General features: G+C 46.1%; 1 protein-coding gene across 2 annotated transcripts; it reads right to left on the bottom strand.

Moving 5' to 3' along the window:
- Positions 1-62: 62 nt before the first annotated feature.
- Positions 63-27,934, bottom strand: MTARC1 (mitochondrial amidoxime reducing component 1). 2 transcript variants are annotated; one of them, XM_017526351.2, is made up of 7 exons: positions 27,420-27,934; positions 23,256-23,429; positions 17,668-17,830; positions 16,467-16,610; positions 9,252-9,313; positions 9,091-9,162; positions 63-1,171 (listed from the first exon to the last, which is right to left on the bottom strand). In XM_017526351.2, exons 1-7 carry the CDS (start codon positions 27,692-27,694, stop codon positions 1,045-1,047), a joined length of 1,017 nt encoding a protein of 338 aa, XP_017381840.1. In that variant the 5' UTR covers positions 27,695-27,934; the 3' UTR covers positions 63-1,044. The 2 variants fall into 2 exon arrangements, with proteins under 2 accessions (XP_017381840.1, XP_017381841.1); XM_017526352.2 differs by having other exon boundaries at positions 16,467-16,607.

Raw genomic sequence — 27,934 nt, 5'->3', positions numbered from 1 at the left:
ACCCTTCTGCCCAGCCTCAATCAGCTTTCACACTCTAACTTTGTGCCAAGAAGTAAGATCTGAAACTTACCAAAGTAGCTTCCATTTATTCACAGTTTTTAAAATATTTTTCAAGTTTAGTCAACTTCCCAATACAATCAAAGGACAAAATGGCAATAAAAGACATACTTCATCAGATCTTAGTGTTATACAATCAGTTAAAAAAATAGATACTGCGTTTTAAACAAACTGACATATGCTTTCGTTTCCTCCCTTTAAAGGTTTTCAGTAATCTATTTCAAATCACCAAATCACTTTTCTTCTCCTCTGCAGACTTCAGAACTTTCACCCTGAACTGGAGAAGGTGCACCCAGGCATGAGCTGAGCGGAACGGCAAGGATCCAGGAGGCCTCCGTGACTACACAACCACCCTCCTGACCCTCCTGAGCACCTTTAGGAACTCCAGGGCTGTCTGAGAAGCAGCAGCGCCGGATCCACGATCTATGGAAAATTAGTATCTGCAGTGCTTCCTGAAGCTCGGGTCTTTACTGCCATCTCAAAAGCTAGCCCAGGGCTGGAGAAGAAAAGGGAAGTGACATTCCACCCATATCTGGGGAGCTAATTTGCATTGCATGCCTCATGCACAAGGGTAAAAACACATTCTAGGACATTCTTCTGGCCCACCCACTCTTCCTCCTTCTCTTCTTCTCTTTCCCTAACGAGTGGTAATGACAGGATGAAAGTCTGCACACTTGGTAGATAAATGGAGAAGCAGGAGAAAGAACTACTCCATAATCATAGTTAAACAGGGAGTTTCAGAAGCCTATCTTGTCACTTAAGTGACTCACTGAAGTCATACTAAGTTATTGAGACTATAATCCTTTGCTTTGTGTACTGGGACATTGAAGCATTGAGACACAAGAAGTCCAAAAGAGGAAAAATGTGAAAATCACAAATTTTTTTAAAAATGTTGAGGTCTCAGGTCTGAAACACCATGCTTCAAGTGTTGTCATTTTTGAGGGCATTTTAAAAAGGCGTCTAATACTCCAGGACATACAGTTCCCATTACTGGCCCAGCAGGTACACGGGGTCTCCCACTCTGATGGTCCCTGGGTTTTCCAGAACAAAACACTGCCCAAAGAGTGGTGATTTTCCATATAACTTTCGTTCTGAAGGATCACACTGGCGATAACTGCAATAGGAAAAGATCATGATGAGTCACAGCCAAGCGGACGCAAGAGCTCAACAAGCACGTGGCTTCCACCCCACACAGTGCCTCCGCGTGCACAGCTCCAGAGGGCACCATCCCATCAAAGCCTAACAGAACAGCGCCTCCTGGAGTGGGCAGTGGGCAGCCTGCCCAGCAAACAACTACAGAAGCATAAGCAATGGCCACATCCTCACATCTTTTCTCTACGTTCATGTTCCCCTTTTCGGCATTAAGACGTTAGGTACTCAGTATGTCTAGACATACTTTATCGCCTTCCTTTGCCGTAGGCATCTTTCCCCCTGTCTCCTCCAGTCTGTCACCTGAACCACTGTCCTAGCCGATGCTTGGGCTGGGAGCCCATCCTTTTATACCTGTCCTCCCTTCCCACAGCCTGTCCACAGTTGCCCGGTCCCTAGGTTCTTCCTGCACAGCATCATTTGACTTGGCTTGCTTTTCCTCGTTCCCGCTGTCACAATCTTGCTTCCAACATGCTCGGACTGTTGTGATAACTTCTTAACCAACCTCTCTTCCTCTTTCTCTACCTGTTTTCAATTCACTGTTGATGCTGCATTGTATCACTGTCTTAACTGTACCCTGGTCTTATCATTCCTAGGCTCACAAACCTTCCATGGCTCCCCAGTGCCTACAGAATAACATTCCAACTCTTCAGCCTGGTGTGTAGGGCTCCACCTGGCAGCTGCCTGCTTTTTCAAACCTGTTACCATCTGCTCCTTACCTGCACCTCTGCAGCTCTCTGCTGGGTTTCACCTTGCTTTGCATTTTACTGACCCAGTGAGTGATTCCTGTGGGATGCCCCTCCTCCAGATCCTCATGCTTTAGAATTATACCTGCTTGAAGTCTCAACTCAAATACCAAATCTCCCAGGAAGGAAGCCCAGGATCCCCCAGTCACGAGTAATTCCCCCTCCTCAATTCTCTTTGCCCTTCCAACACTCACATGTCTTGTCCTGTAATGTCAGGGCACAAGTTTGTCTGTTCTACAAGGCAGAGTCCCAGAGAAGAGGAACTGTGATTAATGCCCTTGTACTGCTCACACCCAATGCTGGGCCTCCTATGTCACCTGTGACCCCCCATTGTTTGCTAGATGGATTGGTATGCTCACAAGTCAAATCATCTGTCAGAGACAGTAGATACATGAATATTTTTGTCCAGTGGAAAGCTCAAGAAGCCACAGGGAGAGGGCACATGGGCAGATGTGTGGGGCTAACATGGCAAGATTTCTTCCACCTTCCCCAGTGGGAAGAAGTTAACCTTCAGTTTTTTATTGAATCTAACTCTAATTTTACATCATTTTTATATTTAAAACATTTTTAGATAAATCATTTCATTCTGCCTTGCTTTTTTAAAAAGTGACTGCAACAACTTAGTTCTATGATGTTCTTCAAATCAGAAATAGCTAAGGAGAAAACAGAGTCAAATCTAAAGCCTCCTTCTGGAGACCGGTAGCTCCTTCCCCAGACTGTAAACATCCTGTAGGCAGCTCTATGTCCACTTTGTTCCCTGTTGCATTCTCATGGCCTGGAACAGTGCTTCATACATACATAGTAACCACTCAAAAAAAATATATTGGTTGAACAATGAATGAACAAATGAATGAATGAAAATGATGAGCTGCTGATGCAGGCTTCCCTGCCTTGCCAAGAGTATTTCCTCTCTCTGTAATCAGGTTTCTGCAGTGACCTTGGACCTGACAAGCGCAGACCTCCCTCCTAGCCTGGCTCTCCTCTGTCAGCATGCAACGCTCATGACATTCCGGGATCTATCTGTCAGAGGGCCTCTTCAGGAACAGGGGACACATCAGTGGCTTGCATAGCTTGGGATTTCTGTTGCTGCCAAGCTCTGTAGCCTAGAGTCCAGGCTCTCATTACCTTGGGGAGAAATTGAGAGTCAGAGCTCTGCATATCACACATGGAGAGTTTACAAGGAACTTTACACAAGTTATCTCTTTTAATCCTTACAACTTGCCTATGTGGGAATTTGTCTCTCTACATTTTACAGTTAAGTCTCAGGGGAGTAACAGACTTGCCTGAGATCACAGATCTAAGGGGTCCAGCTGGGGCCAGAGCCCAGGCCTGGCTGACTTCAGAGTCTGGTGGGCTCTTCCCACCCAGGATGTAACCTTGGTCGTCGGCATCCTCCTGAGTACGCCCGCAGGCCTGAGAAGATCCGAGGGTCTCACAATTTAGTCATCTACACAAATCTCTAGCCACTTACAGGTTTTACCTACACCCTCCTGCTAACCACACACATACACTCACTCCCCAACCAGGTCATGAGGAGCAGAGGGCCCTAAAGAGGGCCCCACCCAGCACAGCCTCCCTAAACTGCACAGATCGGGCTCAGGGAGTTGCTTTGTAAAAGTGCAGGTGTGGTCACCGGCTCCCAGGCGGCAGTCCACTGCGCTGTCTAGGAGGAGAGGTGGGAAGAGCTATGGGAGTGGAGAAGTGGTTCTCAGCTCGCCAGCCTGCCAGGGCTTCCCTACAGCTGCCTGGTTTTACTGCGGGCTCCCACCGCCTCCTGCGCCACCTCCTGCTGCTGCTGCTGCTGCTGCTGCTGCTGCCTCCAGGCTGAGGGAAGACTCAACGAGGTCACTAGCGGCCCCTTGTGGCACTAACAGGTATTGCAAGCGGCCTATGAATTTGTGTGCACACCAAGTTCAACAGACAGAAAGAAAATAGTGTTGTTTCATACATGAGACTTCTATGATTTTTTTTAATATATGACTTTTCATGTAGGTATTCCTGTTGGTATTAATATATTACAAACTCATTTAAAATCTTTATTAGTGCACTTTCTCCTTAAATGAATATAAAACATAACTATTCTGTTGAGCAAGAAGCCCAAGACACTTTATTTGGCTTAAACTGAGGTCTCCATTATTTACAAGGTACAATGTAAATGGCAACTTTGTTACCTTTAAAGTGCTGTGCACTGCAGAGGGCTGTTCCTTGTTTACACTGCCTGGGTTACTCAGTCACTGGTCAGCATCCAGGTCATGACTCCAGGCAGTCTCTGCTCACTGCCCAGTCCCGCCACTGGCGTTCATGGGACCATAAGTCACCAGGAGCAGAAGCCTCATGACTGCCTATCTCTATGGCCAGGTTAAGAATTAAACAGCATTGTTAATCTCAACACTTTGGGAAGCCGAGGCAGACACATCACCTGAGGTCAGGAGTTTGAGACCATCCTGGCCAACATGGTGAAACCCCATCTCTACTAAAAACACAAAAATTAGCTAGACATAGTGGCACATGGCTGTAATCCCAGCTACTCAGGAGGCTGAGGCATGAGAATTGCCTGAACCCGGGAGGTGGAGGTTACAGACAGCCGAGATCATGCCACTGCACTCCGGCCTGAGTGACAGAGTGAGACTCTGTCTTAAAAAATAAATAAATAAAATAATTAAACAGCATTGTGAACACTCCAGAGAGAGGTCCCACACTGAACCCCCAGAGGCTGGCCACTGGGCAAGTTCGTGTTGGGTTTCATTTAAAGCAGCCTCTGAGGATGGGAAGAAGGGTCATCAGGCTTCTCCTCCTCTCAGAAGGTGTTGAGTTTATAAACAGGGACTCTCCATGACCACAGCTTACATGGTCATTGTGTACAGTATTTTTTTTTTTCTTTTTGAGACTGACTTTTGCTCCTGTTGCCCAGGCTGGAGTGCAATGGCATGATCTTGGCTCACCACAACCTCTGCCTCCCAGGTTCAAGCGATTCTCCTACCTCAGCCTCCCGAGTAGCTGGGATTACAGGCACCTGCCACCACACCCAGCTAATTTTTTTGCATTTTTAGTAGAGACAGCGTTTCTCCACGTTGATCAGGCTGGTCTCAAACTCCCAACCTCAGGTGATTCCCCCACCTCAGCCTCCCAAAGTGCTGGGGTTACAGGCTTGAGCCACCACGCCTGACCTTATGTACGGTATTCTATCATCTATTTTAAAAATTCCTATTTCATGCCTTATTCCAGTCTCCAGAAGAGGCATTAGAAGTCCAGTTTATACCAATAAAGAAACTGCAAGTTGAAGAACCTAAGCAACTTCCCAATCTCACACAATTAGTAGGTGACACAGCCCGAGAGGGGTGGAGGCTCTGTCTCCTCCCACAGAGTCACCACTGCTATATCCTCTGTGCTCAGCTCAGCAGAGCACAGCCCGACACAAGTGGCTGCTGGCAAACATCACTACCATCCTGGTATTCGTGCATCCAGCAAAACGTTGTTTTGAGTACCCATGCAGTAATAGTGCTATATTCTTTCCATTAGGGGCAAGATGTCATGGAAGCAACAATGGCAGGCCAGTCATTCAACCATGGGGATCAGTGTGTACGTCACTTTCCCTAAAGAAAGAGAAGAAAAATTCCATTTTCGTATTTTCCTGTTAGCAGACAGGCCTCCACTGCGCTGCCCACTGTGACTATTTTACAAAGGCTCCCCTATGCCTCTGTATTTCTTTTTCTGGCACTGTGGTGCCACCCGGGCTCTGCCTATGGGGGACTAACATCAGCAGGCAGGGCTGGGCAGGCAGAGAGTTCTCCCAGCTGAGCACTTGCACTCCAGAAGCAACCCCAGCCATGGGCACCATGAGTACCTGGAGGCAGAAAGCGGTGTAGCTCCGAGCAACCTGCCCGACAGCAGAGATGCTGTGGACACCACTGTTTGCTTCCCTACCCATGATTTATGGGATGCAGCCAGGACTTTCTCTTCCCGATTTATGACCACCTGTCTTGAGAAGAACATAAATTACACATCCATGGCAGTTTAAATCTCAGTAAGAGATAGGAGAAGACACCTAGGCTAGCTGCACTGTCTCCTGGGGTATTAGAAGCAATTAGGGCCAGATTGTTGGGTTGCACAAAGCCTGCAGAAGATCAGGGGGGTGTGCTGGCTCCTTGCGCCTCCCACCTTCCCGCCCTCACTCTGTGTTTAGGGTCAATTATCCTCCTTCTATAAACACAGGCTCCCAGTGGAGGAAGGGGGGCGCTGAAGATTCAGAGAACAAGCCCAAACACACGAAGTGCTTTGCGGAGGCTGTTTCTGCAAGAGCATAAACCTTCTAAATCCAGAGGGAAAGACGCCCCACACCGAGCAACACGCTGGGGGAAAGACACAGCAAGATAGACAAAAAAGGATGACAGCCAATTCCCCAAACCATTTGGCTGATTTACACAGAATCCTCTATTTCTGTCCTGCCTCCCTTATTTCATAGGGAAGAACGCGCAGGGCCTGAGTGGGGGTGGGGACAGGAGGGGACGTACGTGCTGGAGAGCACAGCAGTCGGTGTGCTGCACAGCCAGGCCTCCAGACTCCCAGGCCAGGCTCTTCCTGCTGGCCCACCCTGCTTTCTGCCCCCTGTAGCTCCTCTGTAGCCATGGAAAACAGAAAGACTGAATTCTGGTTTGTTCTGACAGTGAGTGAGCACATTTCAAAGAATAACTATAACGCTGCTCCTCCCATCAATGTTCCATCACACATACTGACATTTCCCCCCAAAATTTTACTGTGAAAATTCCCAAACAGGCAAACAGCAAAATAATTTTACAGCAAACACCCATTTACCCACTGCTCGAATTCCACACTTAACGCTTGACTATATTTTCTTTTTTTTTTTGAGACAGAGTCTCACTCTGTCACCCATGCTGGAGTGCAGTGGCACAATCTCAGCTCACTTCAACCTCCGCCTCCCGGTTCAAGCGATTCTGCCTTAGCCTCCCCTGTAGCTACAGCTGCAGTGTCCACCACAATTCCCAGCTAATTTTTGTATTTTTAGTAAAGACAGGGTTTCACTATGTTGGCCCGGCTGGTCTCGAACTCCTGACCTCAAGTGATCCGCCCACCTCAGCCTCCCATAGTGCTGGGATTACAGGCCTGAGCCACTGTGCCCGGTCTTGATGATATTTTCCTTATCACATACATATTTATCCATCGACCTATTGTATTGTCTTTTTGCATTTCTAAGTAAGCTGCAGGTATCAGTACATTTCACCTCTGGACAGTTCAGCTTGAATATTATTCCCGAAAGTAAACAACATTATTTGCTTTTTTTTTTTTTTTTAAAGTTACATGGAATGAAATATACCAATCTTAAATGTTCCACAGTATTAGTTTTTTACAGAAAAGTTGTTAATGTTTTGAGTATTGAGAAACATCCCTCAAAATGTTGGGATTCCCTTAGGCTGGTCTGTAGCCTCCTCTTTGAACGTTGCTGCAAATCACACCCAAGGCTGTCGGAGCCAGGTAGAGAGCAGCCGCTTGCGATCCACCTCAAGGATTCCTTGAGTCCCACAAACCCCCTTCTCTGTAACTCCCTCCATCAACCCTGTTTGACTTCCCTGCTGACCGCTGTCTCTCTGACAGGTGGCTTAGGCCCTGATGGCCACTTGCCAACCTTGCAGCAGCCTGGCCCCTACCCTGGGGCTCATCTCCTATTGGACTACAGGTGCTGGCCAGAGAGATCAGGCCAGACAGAGCCTCATGCTCAGGTGACAGCTGGGATGACAGCCCTCCAGCCCAGGGCTTCAGCTTGCCCAGAGAGGGGGCCAGATCTGGGACAGTAGAATTGTCAGGGAGGGATTGGTGCTGATCAGAGAAGACTGATTTGCCCCCCAAAAGGCCATGAACTTGAAAGGAAGGGAGGCAGGCAGCCTCATGTTACAGGGAGTGAGTCCTCCTCCACAAAGCCCAGCACAAGCTCTCTATCATGTTCTCGTTCATGAAGGTTTTCATGCAAGATAGTCACATCTCAACTGCATTCCCTCCTCAAGGTTCCCAGGACCCCCCCTTCTACAAGTTACACCTGGGGATGACAAATCAGGACAAAAGGCAAGGAGGGGTCTCAGGGACTGTAGAGATGAGACCTGACACCCGGCCTGTGACTCCGCATTCAATGTCAAAGGGACCAATGAAGAGAAGCACCCTTAGTTCATTTTCAGACTTTCAGCAATTTCCTGGGTCCCAAATGTGTCAGATAACAGCACTGAAGTTCTTGGATACTAAACTGTTATTGCTGCTGTTTCAGCAGAAGTAATGCAGAGGAATTATAGAAAGTTTAGAGCCTACATATAGCAATAACCTTTTTCCATAATCCTATGACCGTACCCAGCAGATCACCTCCAGTAACACTTCGTTTTATATTCTTTCAGCCTTTTATCTACTCATGTGAATTTACGTGTTTTTTAAAAAGTAAAATCAAATAAACAAAAATGAAAAAGTAAATGGTGCTATTTTATAATCACCTTTGTAAAATCAACATGGCATCTTGACTATCTTTACACACAATGTAAAATGATTCTCAGTACTGTGTCTTTCACTTAAAATTTTTTCTTAAGAAATTTTAAAGTAAACAAACGTAGACTAGTGCAATAAACCCCCACATAATTATCACCCAGATTCTATTTATGAAGACTGTAACACATTTTTTAAATGAACTCATCTATCCTTTTTTTCTTTTTGCTAAAATAATATATAGCAAGTTCCAGATGCCACATCACTTCACTCCTACGCACACGTCAATCAGCCTCTCTAAAATATATTGACATTTCTTACATAACCGCAATGCCGTTAGGACACCCAGTACGTTTTTTGGTATCAGCTAACACTCAGCGTATAATAAAATTTGCCCAAATACGTCAGCAATTTTAAAAAATTGACTTATTTGAACTATGAATTCTAAATGAAAAATCAAATTATTTGTTTAAGCAGACATGCTGGCACCCAAAACACCCGGAAATATCTCCCAAATTATCTCATTAATGGGACCCCCTTGAGCTTCAAGACTATGTGTGTGGTGTTCTCACTGCTTCCTCGTATAAACATTAAGCAACAAATATTACTTCTGTTCTAGGCACCTAAGTCCGAGGATGAGACCCCATCTGCCCAATCCTACCTCTTCAGCGTTTCCAGCAGCTCCTTCCTGCTCATGGCGCCAGTGTCTGGGTCCACTGTGGTTAAAATGCATCTGGACACACACAAAGAGCATCATAAGGGGGACAGAGCGGAGTGACTTTATCCCCACCCCCACCCCACAGGGACAGGAAAGCACCTTACCTGGAACAAGCCATCACCCTTTTCAGTTCCACGTCCCCAATAAGAAGCTCGTCCCAAGAATCCTGGGGACAAAGCACAAACTCCCATGAGCACCTCTGGGCCCTGGCCCTGACACATATATGGGGACTTCCCAGGAGCCCTCAGACCTAACGATGTCACCTGCATCAGTGACGGCAGCCTTCTGTTCTCCCCAGCCCTGCTCTGTCAAGCCATACCTGCATGCCTTCATGTTCCCTCTCTCTGGCTTTGATATGCCAGTCCATTCCCCTCAGACGAGACACTCTCTCTCCTCTCACTTACAAAACTGTCATGGAAACTCACCTCCCTCAGGGAGGCCCCCTGACCATCCCACTTGACTCCTGATGGGGGGTGGGGTGCACAAGGTGGGTGGGGTGGGTGGAAGTGGGAGGATTACTCATTACTTCAGGTTGTATCAGATCCCTTCTTGCCTGCCTGAAGTTTTATGGATTAATAGCCTCAAGTTACATGGATTCAGAGCCTTAAGTCATTGCGTATGCGCACGTCTCCCCTGGCCAGATACAGACACATCAGGAGCCGGACCAGCAGCCTCATTCCTCTTTGATCTTTGCTTGAGCGTTTATGAAGAACTGCAGCCAGGGGCACTCCGCAGGCATTGCCTGTGGGTTGGGTCAGTGAAGCCTACTTTCCACGACAAACCGCATCAGTGGACCATGCCCCTGAATCCAGCAGCCGAGATAGGCCATCCATACATGGAACGTTAAAGAGCTTCTATTTTTAAGATAGAAGAAGACCTACCCTGGGAGCTACAATTCAAGATGAGATTTGGGTGGGGACACAGCCAAACCATATCGCCAACGAAAGCTCCAAACAGCAAACTGGACCAAAAAATAGCATTGTTTTTAAGAACGCTAAACATACTCTATTTTTAAATGCCAGAAATGCTCACAAAAAGCACTCCAAGGCAACAGGTCGTGTTGGTTTAACTGTGCAGGCAATACTTCCTATGGGGATTTAGAGGCACAGCTCTCCAGGCTGGTCTGGTTAGAGGAAGTTTTATGGAATTGGTGAGATGCACTCTGAGCCTAAAAGGGCAGGCACGAAAGAAGAGTAAGGGGACTCCAGGCAGAGGCGACAGCAATCAGAAGGAAGGGCACCGAGGAGACGTTTGATTATAGTCCTGACCTTCTCACTATCAGAGAGAAGTGCCCGCCACACGAGGGCAAAAGGCAAAGACCGGGAGTTAAAAAGCAAACTGCCTTGTCCTTGGTTGATCATGAGCTGAGGGCCAGAGTTTCAAGCTCAGAATTTTAACTCCAGTAGTGTATGTTATTCTTGATACATGTGCCGCGGGGGTTTTGTTCTGTGGTAAATCATAAAATGGGTCTCAAGAGCATATTTTCAACAGTCCAGAAAACTGGACCCAGCGGATTAGCACAGCCACAGCCTGTCCTGTGAATATTTGTCCACAAGGGGGCACTGTGGCCACAAAAACACATAAAGGGTACTAAAGGAGAGAAATGAGGGTTCCACTTAGGGAATTAAGTTATTATTAATTAGAGAAATACTTCCAGAGCCTCTTCTATGTCCAGTAAAAACTACTGGGAATTGAGTCATAACCTATGCTGAGCCCAAGAAAGTCCTCCTTCAGCACCTGGAGGCGACCAGTTAAAACAGGACAAGCCTGGTATGGGAGAGGCGCAGAGCACAGTGTGGCGGTGCCTTGAGGTCCGGGAATCAGAACAAGCTTCCCAGAGAGGGAACTTTTAATCCAGGCTTTTGGAGAAGGTCAAGAGTTTTAAGCAGCGAAGGGAGTTAAGATTCTCAGGGACCAGGAAACAGCAACTATCTATTAGGTTCTTGGTCCAGTTTGCAGTTTGGAGCTTTCGTTGGTGATATGGTTTGGCTGTCCCCCCACCCAAATCTCATCTTGAACAGTAGCTCCCATAATCCCCATGTGTCATGAAAGGGGCCCAGTGGGAGGTAATTGAATCATGGAGGCGGGTCTTTCCCGTGCTTTTCTTGTGATCGTGAGTAAGTCTCATGAAATCTGATGGTTTTATAAAGCGTAGTTCCCTGCACATGCTCTCTTGCCTGCTGCCATGTAGGGCATGCCTTTACTCCTCCTTTGCCTTCTGCCATGATTGTGAGGCCTCCCCAGCCATGTGGAACTGTGAGTCCATTAAACCTCTTTTTTCTTTATAAATTACCCAGTCTCGAGTATTTCTTCATAGCAGTATGAAAATAAACTAATACGGTTGGTAATAAAGGCCAGAAAACCAGACTGTGGCGAGGTTACGGAGGAATGTAGTGATTGAGTGGGGAGTTTGGACCTATGCAACATAGAGAGCCACTAACGGCTTCTGAGCAAGGCAGCAGCACACTGATGAGCTGTTACAAACTTTTGGAGTGGGAGAGATCACATCGATCAGTTCTGGGAGGCGTGGCTGTGGCAACGCTCAAGAGGGAGCACTCAGCGGTCCAAACTTGAAGTAACAAAGGTCAGACATGGCTAGTGGCTGAGAACAGAAAGGGGAGCAGATGTGGCTGGGACTGGGAGGAAGACAGCAGAGGAGGATCTAGGGCCAACTGTCACTCTGAGCCTGGGTGAAAGAAAAAAACGTGCTGCCCTGGATAGAAACTGTGAAGTCAACAGGAGTTTCGGGGCTATAATCCCAGCATCGTGGGAGGCCAAGGGGAGCAGATCACCTGAGGTCAGGAGTTTGAGACCAGCCTAACCAACATGGCAAAACTCTATCTCTACTAAAAACACAAAACTTAGCCGGGCGTGGTGCCGCACTCCTGTAATCCCAGCTATTCAGGAGTCTGAGGAAGGAGAATTGCTTGAATCTGGGAGGTGGAGGTTGCAGTGAGCTGAGATCATGCCACTGCACTCCAGCGTGGGTGACAGAGTGGACTATGTTTCAACAAAAGAAGAAAGAATGAGTTTGGGGAGGTGGGGTGAGAGTGTAGGAGCTAGGGAGGGAGCACATAAGTCCCAGTTTCTCCGTCAACCAACAGAGAATTGGAACTGTGGCCCAGCACTCCAGAGGGAGTTCAGGGTGGGCATTTGAGGGACATATGTCGGGTGACAGAGGGTGACGCTGCAGGAGACAGAGTGATCACCAAGAAGGGGAGAGAAAAGGGTCAAGGCTAGAACTTTTGGAAGTAAGGAACAAGGACAAACAGTGGAGAAGCAAGGGCCGTGCAGCCAGAGGAGAAATGCTTCAGTCAGTAGCGCCCATGGGTCCTCAGGGTGGGGTGGTGGTGGCTCAGAAAAGGTCACTGACTGTGGCAGGTGGGGTGGGTGTCGGCTGTGGCTTTGGGGAGAAGCGAGGTGTAAGAACTGAGTGTGGGGGGTGCAGATGATTAAGTGAAGCAGAGAAAGGTGCTGAGAAGGTAGGTTCCGAGACAAGGAGTGGGTCTGCTTTCCAGAAGCTTCCGCGCAGGTCCTTGGCCTTCCTCCATGCTAGCCTCCTCTCCCAGCCACATGCTGGCCCTGCCTGCTCTAATCCTTCTCCAGGCTCCTGACAGAGGCAACTGTGTATTATGTAACTGTCGGATTCTGTCACTCCCTGGCCAAAAATCCTTCCTAGACCCCCCAAAACCTGACACCAAATACCTGTGCTCTCAGCTGCCCTCCTCTCCTGAGCCCCAGTGCTGTGAGGTGGCCGTTCTCTCGTGCCTTCATAGCCCTGTGTATGCACCCCTCCTTCAGTGCTCCCCTTTCTCCTGGACAATACCGATCTGGTCATTCATGTCACAGATAATTAGTGAGCACCTACAATGTGCCAGGGGCTCCTCTAGGGGCTAGAGCTATAGCAGCCCCTGTCCTCAAGGAGCCTGCAAGCATAGGGGAAACAGACAACACACTAGTACCTGAGTGCACACGGCTTGTTAGATGGGGGTGTGATGGGTATGACGTGCTGTGGGGGGCTGGGTGAGTGGGGTCAGCGAAGCCTGCAGCAGGGACGAAAGGCACTGGAGCCATGAGGCATGTGAGGGAAGGTATGCCAGGCAGAGGACCCGGCCGGGGCACAGCATGGAGGCCAGCATGGCTGGGGCGGAGTGAGACTGCAGAGGGGAGTGAGAGAAGCTGGCAGCCGGGAGCTGGCAGGGTGCAGGTCAAGTTAGCCTCTCAAGGCCATCCATAAGGACCCCATCTTTTACTTGAAGAAAGGCGGAGAACCCCGAGAGGGCTTTGAGCAGAAGAATCACACGATGTTACTCACATCAGCAGGGTTGCCTTGACAGATGCGCTGAGAACAGCTCGTGGATGGTGGCAGGGGGCAAGGACGGGGCAGGGAGGACAGTAAACCAGGCTGTCGCAGCACCAGGGGTGACTGCATCCAGAGGGAGAGGAGAACGGGGAGGAGGGCCCAGCCACCAAGATTTGTCAACTGTAGGAACAGGGGATGTGAGAGAAAGGGAAGAACAAAGGGTGGTTCACAGTGCGGAGCCCAAGCCAGCAGAAGTCAGAGCTGCTGCATGCTGAGCCGGGCCAGACGGGCACAGCAGGCTTGGGGTGAAACCCGACCCTCAATTTCAGACATCCCGAGCTTGGATTTGACATCCACGTGGAGATATGGAGAAGGCAGGGGAAGGCTCTGGTGGAAGGTATCGCTGGGGTCCACAGGGCAGAGAAGGTTTTGAAAACAGATGATAAAAAAAGAAAAGAAAGAACAGATCAGAAAAGTGAGTGCAGACACATGAGAAAGCGTCTGGGCCCGGAGCCCTGGGTGCCCCAGGCTTCAGCGCGCCCCTTGCCTCAGGCATTAGCCTCATCCCCATGGCTGGCTGCTCACCGCCCTCCTGGTCACAGCTCACTGGGCTGTGACTGCTTGTTCACCTTCTGACCACCCTGAGCTCCTTAGGAGAAGCAAGTGCGTTTCTTCAATCCTTGTTCCCACATGTCTGTCCACAGCGCATCCACACAGGGCCAGCGACCCACCAGCTGATGAGAGAATTACTAAAAACCAGCCCGACTCAGCCACCCATTGTGTCACTGCCCAACTCCACATACGGAATGTCCTCAATTAGGAAACACTCAGATATAGAGATACAGGACTTTAGAGTCAGATTCAACTGAAAGAACTCTCGGAGATCTGAAGTTCTACTCTGGACCATCTCCTCCTCTCCTCTCATCCGAATCTTACTGTCACAGAATTCTGGAGTGGAAATGACTTCAGCATGACCCTCAGTGCACAGATCACACCGGGGGGAATGAAAGCTTAACGTCGATCATGGGGAGAAAACTGGTGTCTGAGCCACACTCCCAGGAATGAAACTCTTCCTACCCCTCTGTGGTACTTAATGTCCTGGGACTTTTCCACACGTTGCCATCGATCTTGATTCTCACAGCTCCCATCAGGCGAGGGACCCATTGAAATTGCTCACATTTTACAACTGCAGGAAGCAGAGGCCTCAGCAGGCTCAGCGACCTGTCCAGGCCTGTATGGTCACTTGCTGAAGCAGGCGGATTAGAATCCAGCTGTCCCAGCCCCACACATATCCTCTAGAATTCTCAGAGTTCCTCTGTCCTTGTAGAGTTGGGGTTCAAAACCCAGCCCCTCCTTGCCGTGGTATAACCTAGGGCAGGCCACCTCGCCTCCCCAAGCCTCTCTCTTCTCTCCTGTGAGATGGAAATAACTTTACCCCGCTGGGCTGCTGTGAGGCACAGAAGGAAGAACATCCTTAAGTGCAACACAAGTATTCGTTAAAAACCCTCCCCACTCATTTCTCCTTTCCTTAGAAGGAATGCTCTCAGGAGAAATGGCTCTCCCGGCCATAGCTGGTGGGAAGATGAATATCAAGGAGATGGTCAAAGAAAACCAATCACTGATTCTTTTCCTGTTGTCTAAGTCAAGCTGTGCCTTTCCATGCCCAGGAGCAGGACATGCAGAGCTCCCTTGTCACCAAGAAGCACCTAGAGACGCCCAACCCAGGACCGTGGGGGACCTGACACAGTTCACCCGCCTCATACTAAAAAGTTATCTGCCATCTTTAGCAGAAACGCTACCCTTGGAAGGCTGGAGCAATGAGTATTTTATATAAAGCATTAGAGATGGATTTAGGTGTGCTTTTATTATCTTCCATCAGCTGACATTGCGTTTATACATCTCATAAATTACATTATCCAAATTGATCCTTCAACAGACCTTTAAGGTTACTCTAGGCAGAAATATGATCACCTCATTGTTCAGGCAAGGAAAACAGGACTTGGCGGGGCTGCTCAAAGGCATGCAGAAGCCAGCACGGAAGCTGAGACCAGGTGTCACATCCTCTGGTTTGAATATGGGAATCAAATTCTTAGATTACTTCTCTTTCAGCACAGTTTTGCCTCTGTACAGCAAAAGTGAAGAACAGAATTGGTTCCTCTGAGTATAAAATGTTAAATAAAACTCAATTGCTTTGACTCCATTTTTCCCTGTTAGGTAGGAAATGGGCAGATGTAAGAATCACTATGTTGTCCCCTTTACCTCTCCCTTCTCAACATAAACACGAGGCATAACCAGAGCTCCTGAATTCCTAGCTGGGGGCCAGGGTTTCTACTGAGCATCCACAGCTGGTGGGCACTCACCAAGCCTCTAGGCCACCAACCTCTGCCTTCCTGGGAGCCAAGGGAGAGAATCAGGTTAAACAGCCGAGGCTATTTAATACAAAGGTAAATTTGCTGCCAGAATCATGTGGAATCCAGGAAACCAAGCCTCAGGGCTGTGCAAGCTAAGTCACCATGCAGACATCGAGGGCAGATGGAAGGTGCCACTGCAAGCGTTTTGGGACAGTGCCATAAAGCTTAGGAGCAATGACCTCTCCTACCCCACCCAGCAACCATGCAGTAAACGCCTATCTTCTCCTAGGGAGTGGTTGACTAAACAGGAAGACCGTCCTTTCACAAGACAGGAGCCCATACTTTGTTCCATGAGCCACACGGATCCTGTAGTCTGTGTAAGCAAATTCAGCTCAACAACGAATCTGCTGACTCAGAATTCTCCTTAGAAGCCTCAGATCCTGAACTGCCTCCTTGATGACAGTCTCTGACTCATCAATATTTGTATCCTCCACACAGAAGTCTGCACTTACTAGGTGCTCAATAAACCTAAAAATCAAATTGCTGTGTATTCCAGAGTCAATAAATAATGCATCCTTCGGAATCACCTAATCCACTGTCAATGACTCTCATACCTTGAAAAAGAAGTCAAATCCAAGGAAAGATGCAAAGGGGCGTATCGTTACCTCTGCATATACATCGCATCCTGAAATGACGATATTGGGCCTGAAGTTGGTTACTTTAACTTTCTTCTCCAGCCTGGAGTTGAGATCCGCCAGCGACGCCTCGGAAAGGATCATGAATGGACTGGCGTCTGAGTAAACAATCTGATAAGGAAATAGACATTGTTATAACGTGTGGCACGCCAACTTTTCAGCGGTTAGGTGCGCTTAGCTCCTAGGAATTCCCTGCACACTCCATCCCACCGCACACAAAATGTTTCAAAATATTTCTCTAGTTCTTTTAACAGAAGTCACAGTGACTCAGAATCTTTAAATAGCCTTACAGATAGCAGGAACTGCATGGTGGAAAGAAAGGAACAAGGACTCAGGATCAATCCTAGAGCTGCCATAAGGCACGTGCCCTTGGGGACATCACTGCACCTTTCTCGCCTCCAATTTCTCAAATGTTTCATAAGGTGGTTGAGTTTGATGACCTCATTATGTTTGATTTAAATGTTCACTAATTCCATGGATACTTATTTGTATGCAACTTACAAATTAATATTTATGTGAACCATAATTTACGTATTTGCTCATTTATTTATTTATTTTGAGACAGGGTCTCTGTCGCCAGGGCTGTAGTGCAATAGCGCCATCACAGGTCACTGCAGGCAGCCTCCACTCTCTGGGCTCAAGCAATCCTCCTACCTCAGCCTCCTTAGTAGCAAGGACTGCAGCATAATTTTTTTTATGGTGACGGTCAAAGCAGTATATGGTGCTGCCAACCCTGCTTGTATGATGAATCATTATAGCTTTATGCCATTAAGGCTGATCATTTGAGTCTGTGCATCTCCATACCCATGCCAACTTGCACAACTGGAATCTCAGTTTCAACTGCAAACTGTAAAATTTCTGGACTCCATGTGCAGTTACAGAATGGAATTTTAAAAAGACACTGGTGCAGAAGAGTTTTGAAACCCTTCTGGCAACAGAATGCTTCCACAAATGGGAAGCTAGATGCTCAAGGGCAAAAATTCAAGAGTCCCCCAAATGAAGAAACAAATAACGTTTCCAAAGGAAGGGCTTTATTTCTGCCTACTGCTTGTGATCTGAGCTACCAGACAGCTGCCCTAAAAACAGAGTCAAGGTCATCAGAGATGTCACCTGTGCCTCTCTGGGCTGGGGGCAACTGCCTTCCACCCATGGAGTCAGTGGAGCCTCTCACCTGGTCTTTGAGCCGGAACAAGTCTGCTGTTTGGTGAGGATGTCTCGGTCGTATGTGAGGCTCGAAGTGCACCAGGCGGTAGGGCTGTGACTTCAGGAAGCTGGTTATCCACTGGGCAGCGGCCTCACCACAGTCCCTGGCCTTGATCTCCAGGCCGTGCACTCTGCAGGGATGGTAGGGGCAAAGGGCAGGCATGGCTTTGAAAATCCGAGCACCCTGACATGTCCCAGATATATCAGAAAAGCTGCTCCTGGCTGTGACATTACTGTCATTTCTTAATTACCAGAAGATGTAATTTTAGTCCTGGCCCTGCCTACAAACCTGCATAAGCCCACATGAAAATGAAAGCACCCCTTTAAGCCTTGCTTTCTCGATTTTAAAAATCAAGTAATGTATAGCTGTGTCTCCCTACCTGGAAGGAATGCAGGGAGGATGAAATGAAATAATATATTTGAAAATGTACTGAGTTCTCCAGAAGAAAACTAGTATGTTATTATAAAGTAAACAGGCTGGGCGCAGCAGTTCATGCCTGTAATCCCAGCACTTTGGGAGGCCGAGGCAGGCAGATCACCTGAGATCAGGAGTTCAAGACCAGCCTGACCAACCCCATCTCTACTAAAGATACAAAATTAGCCGGGCATGGTGGCACATGCCTGTAATCCCACCTACTCAGGAGACTGAGGCAGGAGAATCACTTGAACCTGTGAGGCAGAGGTTGTAGTGAGCCAAGATCATGCCATTACACTCCAGCCTAGGCAACAAGAGTGAAACTCCATCTCAAAAATTAATTAATTAATTAATTAAACTCAGAATTACTGCAAAATCTGGGTCACCCAGCTGAATAGTGACCAGAAATCTTTATTCACAGACCTGGCTATACTTTGCCAGTATAGTAATAGCAGTAATGTGAAAATGTTCTATAAAGTCTAAAACGTTATAGATAATAATGTTATATAAAACAAACATTAACAATAATAGTCTATTTAATAATGACAATAATCATCTACTGGATTTGATTGCTAGTAATTACTTTGTAGGATTTGAAGTTCCCTGTCTTCAGCACATAGCTGTGTGCAGGGCTGTTTGACATTATGTGAATTTCACAGCTGTAGAGAGGAAATAAATGATATGGTGTAGGCCAGTGTCTCACAGAGTGCAGGACCATTGCCACTGCTGGCTTCCAAGATAACTGTAGGTGGCGCCTGGGTACAGCATTAAATAACAGTGAATTGCTCAGAGAGAAAGTGATTCTTTTCAGTTTCATGGTAATAAACCTCTACCTTTTAGCAACACTTGATAATCACCTCTTTTAACAAAGAAAGAACACAAGTTAGGTTCAGAGACCTCTGTAGGCAAAGTAAATGTTTTAGCATATTGAGTATTTGTTACCGTCTGGCCAATTACATAGGTAGCCATATAAAGTTTATAAGTAGCCACATAAATGTATATATAAAACCATATAGATCAATTATATAGGTAGCCATATAAAGCCACATACCTGACAAATTATATAGACAGCCATATAAAATTTCCTTTTTAAATAAATGTATTTAAGATACGTTTTTAAGCTGAATCGAGTTAAAGAAAAATATTAAGTAAATAAGAGTACAGGTGGCTTGTGGTTTGGCCCATATCATGGTGGTGGCATGCAAATGTCTGAAGTCCGAGAAGGCTAGGCCATCAAGTAAATCTACCTGGGTGGGCATTTCATTTCCACAAATGACTAGCTCCAGGGCCTTGGTGATAGTTTCTTATTCTGAGACACAGTTTCTCATCAATAAAATGGGGATGGAAGCACAACCTTGTTGTGAGGATTAGGAACAATCCAGAAGTCCCCAGACAATTCTTAGGACTGGGTTATGCTCAGTAGGTAGTAGCAGTGACTGACGGTCCCCCACCCAAGTTGTTTCAAGCTATCTTTGTGTAGTTACTCCAGAAATCAAACATTTAATCAAATAAAGGTACCCATTCTCTACTAATAATGTAAAAATGGAGTTTTATATTGTAAAATATATTGAGTATAGTATCCTATATATTTTCATATTATTTTATTGCTTTTTATCTAAAACGCGAAACTATCAGTAACAGTGTCTGAGTTACATTAAGCAGTGAGATTAGTGTATTCAAAGTTTTCATAAATTTTTTAGAGCTTTTTATAGAAGTATAACACTCATGTAGAAAGTGTACTGCTGTAGTATATGGCTTGATGCCTTTTCACACACTGCCATCTGCCATCCCACCCATTCTAAATTGACATCCTGAGAAGCAGAGGGCTGAAATATATACGCAAGGCCTATGGAGTAATGAGACCATTTACCAACACCAGGAGTGTCTGTCTTTTCTGGATCAAAATAAAACATAAATAAAATGAATAAAATAAACATACCCAAATTCATACACCCAAGTGGATATTACCTTTCAGAGCAGTCACTTTGGGAAGTGACCATTCTAAGCTAATATTAATTATATCTGCTTATTACAACTTTTAAGCCTAAACTCATTTTTTAAACCCAAAAAAAAAAAAAAAAAAGGTCCTATATAAGTTGATCGTCTTCTTACTCACAGGGTTTAGCTCCAAATAATTGTTTTACTTTTCCCAAAAATCAAATTCACCAGTTCTAGAACTGAGTGTATTTGAGGGGCTTAGCATCTATGTGTGTGTATGCAAAGTTTAATGTCTAAAATACTAATTTCAGAAGCATCTTGTGAAATAGCAGCATTACCAAAAATCTATGTATGGAGACAGCCTGGAAAGTCATCTCCTTGTTAGATGCATCTTTGCTGGTGCCTATGCAAAAAAAAAAAAAATCAGTCTCCTTTCCCCAGAGTCGAACCCTTGCAGCCCATCAAGGCACCCTCTCAGTCTCAACCTGCCATTCGGCAGCCCAGGGCTTCACTTTGTTGCTTTTAAAGGAGGGTGGGAGGGCACACAGCGAAGGAGGTGGACAGGAAGGCTGCTTTGACTCCTTAGGGCTTCAGTTGGCAGCAAATAATTTTACAAAGTCAAAGCATTTGCATATATATTGGGCTATTTAAACATCTGCCCAGTTAATCTGACACTGATTTCCATTGCAACCTCTATTCCCAGATCCTGGGGTTCAGGTTCATAGTCACTCAGAGCTTGAGGTTCTATTCAACGAACAGAATTTGTTCTGTCTTCTTCCTGCTCCTCCCACATTTCTCCTGAGTTCTGATTGGCCTCTGCTGTACCTTGGCCCCAGCACTCCACCTGCACACTGTCCCAAAGGGTGCAAGCAAAAAATAAAAAATAAAATAAAATTCCAAATGCTCCTATAACTTTTGACCCTTTGACAAAGACAATGCAGGCACGGTTTGAGGTGGTGTGAGGTTTGAGGTAGTTTGCCTGAATAATCCATAGCAAAAGACCTTAATTCTCTGTATCTTATTAGTAGCAGGCAAGGCTTGAGAGAAGGTCAAGTAACAACTTTGACCATGAAAACAGGTGTACCGCCACTGATCACGACCTTCTGAAAATGACTCCAGAGCCCCAAGAACTCATCAGAAATCTTTAGGAAACTGTGGGCTGAGATTACAACTCCCTCATAAGAGGATAGGTTGGGTTGTCAAAAGAAACTTGAATCCAGAAGATCCCTGAAATCTTTGCTTGAAGAGTCTATATACTACTGTAGCCTTCTAAGCCTTTTCATTTTGCAATTTCCAAGCATGCCCTTGTTTAGTTTTTTGGGCATGGACCAAATGCCCATATGGCACTGTGAAAAAAGTTTCCACACAATTTCAAATAAATGAAAAATTAAACAAAAAAAAAATAACTATAGGAAAATACGGGTAAGTATCTAACCATGGCAAATAAGCATAAACCAGGATATGGGCAAATATGACATATAAACTACAATAGAAATATTTAAAAGCTGACCTCATTCAGGGAAAAATGCAAATTAAATTAACAAGAAATTATCATTTTTGCCCATAAAAATGGCAAAATATTTTTTAACATAATGGTTAAAATGCAGTTGGTAAAACCATTCTGCAAACAATTTTGCAAGATGTATCAAAAGCCTACAGAATCCATATTCTTATTTCAAGCAAAACTACTGCTAGAACTTTTTCCCTTATGAAATGACAAATGATGTGAACAAAGAGTTATGCCAAGATGGGCATCACATTCTTCTTCAGACCAGGAAAAAAATTAAGACAATCAAAATGTTTAATCATGGGGCAGGATAAAATGCATTAGATGATATCCACAAAATGAAATATGCCAACATGAAAAATGGTACCCTTGAAGATTTTTTAACAATATGAAAAAATACTCAACATATCAATTTAAGTATATAAACAATATTCAAGGCTTTGGGGGCTTTTTTGTATTATTTCAATTTGGTTTTAAAATAGTAGGCATAAAGACAGAAAGAAAATATGCCATAATATTAATTACAGTTATCACAGATAATTGTTTATTTGTTTGTTGTTTGTTTGTTTAAGACAGAGTTTTGCTCTTATTGCCCAGGCTGGAGTGCAATGGTGTGATCTCGGCTCACTGCAACCTCCGCCTCCCAAATTCAAGCGATTTTCCTGCCTCGGCCTCCTGAGTAGCTGGGATTAAAGGGGCATGCCAACAAGCCTAGCTAATTTTTGTATTTTTAGCAGGGACAGGGTTTCACCATATTGGTCAGGCTGGCCTCGAACTACTGACCTCAAGTGATCCTCCTGTCTTGGCCTCCCAAAGTGCTGGGATTATAGGCATGAGCCACCACACCTGACCACAGATAGTTTTTGTTCCTTTCTCTCTCTCTCTCTTTTTTTTTTTTTTTTTTTTTTTTTTTTTTTTTTTTTTTTTTTTTTTTGGTATTTCTCAATTTTTCAACAATGAATATGTACTACTTTTATAACAAGAATATAACTGGACCAACTTTAATTTTCCCATAATAAGATAAGAAATCAACTCTAGACATGACTTCTTAGAGGCAAATCTAGTTTTCCCAGAAGAATTGCTTCGTTGAAGCCCTTCTGATGTTGAGGGTAGGGCTTCTGTATAGAACACGCTTCTGGGTTGCGCCCCAGCCTCACTCTGACACCGACCCCTGGGCAGCCGCTGGCCAGATGACTCTTCTAGCTGCAGCTGCTCTTTCTTATTTTGGAACTTCCTTTCATTAGAACTAAACAGCCATTTGCATCTCCTTTCCTAACTCAGATTTAGAAGGTACCCACTTTTTCCAAGCAAAGTAAGAAAACCTCTAGGGAAATACATAGATCGAATCTCCACCTCTGCTAGGACACTGACCCCCACCACTCCAACCCCATTTTTGTGCTTGATCTTTGGGTGGTAGTATTTTTCTCTAGCTGAGATGTCAATATGCTTTTGTTCTCATGGTTTTCTACATAGCACTTTTATGTCTGTCATCTCCACAACACGTTTCTGAAGCTGCTTCCTTCTTTCTCCTTCCTTTAGATCTTCATAATGTTGAGGATTTGGCCCTGCATATGGTACACATGCAATCGATGGTTCATTGTTGATATGTTTCTCAGGATTCCCTCTAGAGTTTGTGCTTTCTCAAAATTACATGACTGTTCATCCACACAAGGGCTAAGACCTGCCCTTCCCTTACCTGCACTTGCGCACTGCATTGGTGGTAGGCGTTTTGATTGGCAGTAGCAGGTCCTTTGTGTAGGCTGCACTGAGAGTCAGGGTGTCACCGTCACAGGTCAGGGAAATCAGGACCAGACGAGGTTCCTGGCAGGCAGTAACCATGTTTCCCTCCTGGTTGATCACAAGCCAAAACCTGTCATTTCAAAACACAGGATATGTGTGAACCATTATGACAGGAAGCCAGACTCTGGGGGAGCTTCAATTAGGCACTGATATCATCTTTGATTTCTTCCCCATAAGCCTGGTGTGTGGGAGTTTGAGTGTGTGTGTCTGTCCTAAATATCAAACCAGCAGGACTGAGTCTGTCACTTAATTTCAAAGGGTTTAATAACCACTCAAGCATCCAACATGTACCTGTGGAACAGTTTGAGCTCCTTGATGGCACAGAAATCAAAGATGTTAATTGTATTTTCATCTCAATCTTCAGAAAGCCAGATCGCTTTCATCTAACATGCCCCAGCAGATGACGAGAATCGATTTTACAGGAAGACTTTAAGGGCAGGAGGAAACACAGGAGCTGGCACCAGGTAGGCCATGTAGGCAGTGGGCTCTCGTCAAGGGAAATAGCAGGACTGTTGCTCATATAGTTCACAGAGCATGGAGTTTAGCTGAGCAACATACAGTGCCACTTACACTCTGCCAGTTCCACCTCCCCCACCTTTTAAAAATTGTTATGTTTCAATATTCAGTGCCGTGCATCCTGTAAGTTGCTAAATGAGACAGTATGTTTCTTCTGGCCCAGTATTGCCCTTATTTCTCCATTTATCTTTTTTCTAGGAACCACCTGTACACTACTAGGTAGTTCCTAGAAAAAAGATAAATGGAGAAATAAGGGCAATAGAGAGAGCCAGTTCCAGAACAAGAACAACACATTTTTGTAGGTTATCTCTCGGCTACCAAGGAAGCAAAACATACTGGCATTTCAATCATTTCAGTACACACTGATCAAAGGATTACAATTATAGAAGTAAGCGTGTGCTTTTGAGATTTCCAGACGTAAGAAAAAAATATGGCAGATACTTTAGATCGTTCAAGATATTTCTTGCATCACTTCCAGCAGGTTATCATGGTAGAGTTGCTCGGCTACACTAGACAAATATCCTTAGTATAAGCCCTTTCCCTAACTGCCCTTTTACCAGACTTTGCTTCCACACGCACAGAGGCCTCCCCTGCCCCCAATTCCTTGGGACCAGCAGGTGAATATTCTCTCTAATATTCTTCCTGGTAATGGCAGTTTAGATCTTTCTAAAATGCAAATCTAACTTTCTCACCCCCTCATTCACAATCTCTCCATGGTTCCTGCTTTCAGGATAAAACCAACTGTTAAGCAAGGCACACACAGCCCTTCCAGCGGCTGCTCCAGCCATTCTTACCTCCCCAGGTCTTCACACAGACCAGTCTTTTATTTATTTATTTATTTATTATTTATTTATTTATTTTAATTGCAGTAAAACATATATAACATAAAATACCTAGCATATTCCTATGTATAGACCCCAAAGAATTGAAACCAGGAACTCAAACAGACATTTGTGTATCAGTGTTCACTGCGGCTTTATTCAAAATGCTAAAAGGTAGAAACAGCCCAAGAGAATGGAATTTTTTAAACGTGATTTTCACCATTTTTGAAGTGTATGATTCAGTGGCCTTAAGTACAGTCACAGTGTTGTGCAACCATCACCACTATTTGCAAAACCTTTTCATCATCCCAAACAGAAACTCTGTACCAATTAAGCAATAACTCCTCGTTTTCCCCTTCCCCTAGCCCCTGGTAACATCTAATCCACTTTGACTCTGTGAATTTATCTACTAGACATTTCATATAATCAGAATCATGCAATATTTGCCATTTTGTGTCTAACTTATTTCAATTAGCATTATGTTTTCCAGGGCCATCCATGTTACAGCACGTATCAGAATTCGATTCCTTTTCGGGGCTGAATAATATTCCATTGTGTGCATTTCGCACATGTTGCTTATCCACTCATCCATCAATGGCCACTAGAGTTCTTGCCACCTTTTGTGAATAACGTCATAATGAATATTCAACATTCAATGCTGCAAAGAGCATTCGTCCTATTTATGTCCCAGTTCCTTTTGGTAAATATATTAGAGTAAGCCTGTCCAACTCATGGCCCATGGGCCATGTGTGGCACAGGACAGCTTTGAATGTGGCCCAATACAAATCCATAACTTTCTTAAAACATTATGAGTTTTTGTGATTTTTTTTTTTTTTTTTAGTTCATCAGCTGTTGTTAGTGTATTTTCTATGTGGCCCAAGACAATTCTTCTTCCAATGTGGCCCAGGGAAACCAAAAGATTGGACCCCCACCTGGCATAGAGTCCCCAGCCTTTCCCCCAGCATACCCCATCCTCTCAAGCCGAGTACCTTTGCTCAGCTTATTCCCTCTCCAGAAAGTTCTTTTCCTAACTTACCCAGCAAGTTCTGAATCATTTTCCTGTTTTTAGCTCAAGCTGTTACTTCCTCTCTGAAGTTGTCCCTGATGGCCCCTGCCAGCTTCCAGCCCTGCGTCCTCTATGCTCCCTGGCACTGTCACAACCTCTGTTTAGTCAGTTATCACCTAGGACTGGAAGCCAGTGTTGGCTTCTCTTGATCACACTGTTTGGGAGTGTGTGATGAAAATAAAGCATTTATCATAGTGTCTGTTACAAAGGCCAGCTCTTCTTACCACCTATCGTAATATGAGCTCAAAAACTGCTTTTTGAATCTATGTAGTAAAATGCCAGTGCCCTTTGCCTCTGGGGCCTACAAAAACTAATTCAGTAAATTCTATCACTTTTCAGAGCCTTCTATAGAAAACATGGAATATTTAGGATTCTTGGCTTCCTTCCTGAAGCAAAGATCCATGCATCCATTACCTTTCAACTATGTCACGAATTGCTCTCTCTCTCTGGGTAGCTGGTAGGAGAGAGGTTACAGCTCCCATCAGTCCTCTGTTACTTGCTGAGCTGTGAGGGCTGCTCTGGAAAAGAGTTTCAAGTGTAGCCTCACAATAAGTCCCGGAGCTGGTGTGAAGCCAGACCCCAAAGAGGACAAAGCCGCCGGCTCCCGGGTTTTGCAACCTTCGCTGAACCCCAGGAATTTACGCAGCTTTCAGAACCCAGACAGGACATTAACAGAATCACTCTTCACAATGCCCCAGTGTGCTAAAGAAAGTAAGAGTCCTGGTCCCGCTGCTGTGTGGCTCGGAACTCAGTTTCTTTATCCACAGGAGTGCTTGAGAGAATTGAGGAAAATGGCATTTGCAATGGCCCCCTATTTATTTTTATTTCTATTTTATTTTTAATTTTATTTTTAGAGACGGAGTCTCTGTCGCCTAGGCTGGAGTGCAGTGGCGCCATCTCGGCTCACTGCAACCTTCGCCTCCCGGGTTTAAAAGCTTCTCCTGACTCAGCCCCCCGAGTAACTGGGACTACAGGCGCGCACCACCACACCTGGCTAATTTTTGTATTTTTTTTTTTTTTTTATTTTTTTTTTTTTTTTTTTTTTGATTTTTTTTTTTTTAGTAGAGACGGGGTTTCACCCTATTGGTCAAGTTGGTCTCGAACTCCTGACCTCGTGATCCACCCGCCTCGGCCTCCCAAAGTCCTGGGATTACAGGCGTGAGCCACTGCGCCAGGCCAACGGCCCCTTTTATGCTGCAAGAAGGGATTCATTCGACTGCTGTCATTACTATAATGAGGACTCTGTAGAACTTTCCCCAAGATCTCAAGAAAGTCACTCGAAATAAAATGACCAGGAACCAAACCCTTTAAACTGGCCGCCACCGCTACATGGAAATTAAGAAGTTTGCTCACTGGCAAACACCTGGGAGCGACACCACACCTCAGCAGGAGCACATGATGCCAAAGAGCCAGTGGGAGGTAGAAATCCGCCCACTCCAGGAAAGCGGGTCCACGCCCAGAGCCCCGGGGTCTGATGTAGGGAGTGAGGGTTCCTTTTTCTCTTTGGCTTTGTCTCACCCAGCTCCCAGTTTCTTTGTAATGGGAGGAAGGAGCTGTCAGCCGACTCTGCAGACCTCCCCGGCGCTCCTCCCTTCTCAGCCCAGTACCCGAGCCCCGAGCCGAGCTGGCACCGCCGGGTCCCTGCGCTCAGCCGTACCTGTCCCGCAGGTTGCCGCTGCGCAGCCCCAGGGCGGTGCACTCCGCCTCGTTCACCGGCACCCCCTTGCAGGATTTCACCGGGTAGATCCAGAGCTGCGCCACGGTGCCCACCTGCTGCAGCCGCCGCCAGCGCCGCCTGGGCCAAGCGCGGCACCAGGCGACAGCCCCCAGGGCCACGGCGGCCAGTGCCAGCGCGGAGACCCGGAGCCACCCGGGTCGGGGCTGCGCTAGGAGGACAAAGCGGGCCAGCGCGGAGGAGCCGGTGGCGCCCATGCCTGGCTCCTCCGAGAGGTGGCGGCGGCGGGGCCCGGAGCGCACTGGTCGCCCCGGGCAGCTGGGGGGAGGTTTGGCCTTTGGCCCCACTCCCAAAGGGTGGGCAGCTCCTGAACCCTTCAGGGCCAATCAGAGCACTGCGTCCTTCTAGGGGGCGGCGCAGGCCGTGGGAGGTGGTGGCTTCCACGTGGTCTGTGCCCCGCTGCCTCTGCCACCTTTCGTCGCCTGCAGCAGCAGGGC

Source organism: Cebus imitator, unplaced genomic scaffold (genome assembly GCF_001604975.1).
Source record: "Cebus imitator isolate Cc_AM_T3 unplaced genomic scaffold, Cebus_imitator-1.0 Scaffold42, whole genome shotgun sequence".
Classification (NCBI taxonomy): Eukaryota; Metazoa; Chordata; class Mammalia; order Primates; family Cebidae; genus Cebus; species Cebus imitator.
Note: the sequence above shows the minus strand (reverse complement) of the source record. Positions and strands in the feature narration are given on the sequence as shown.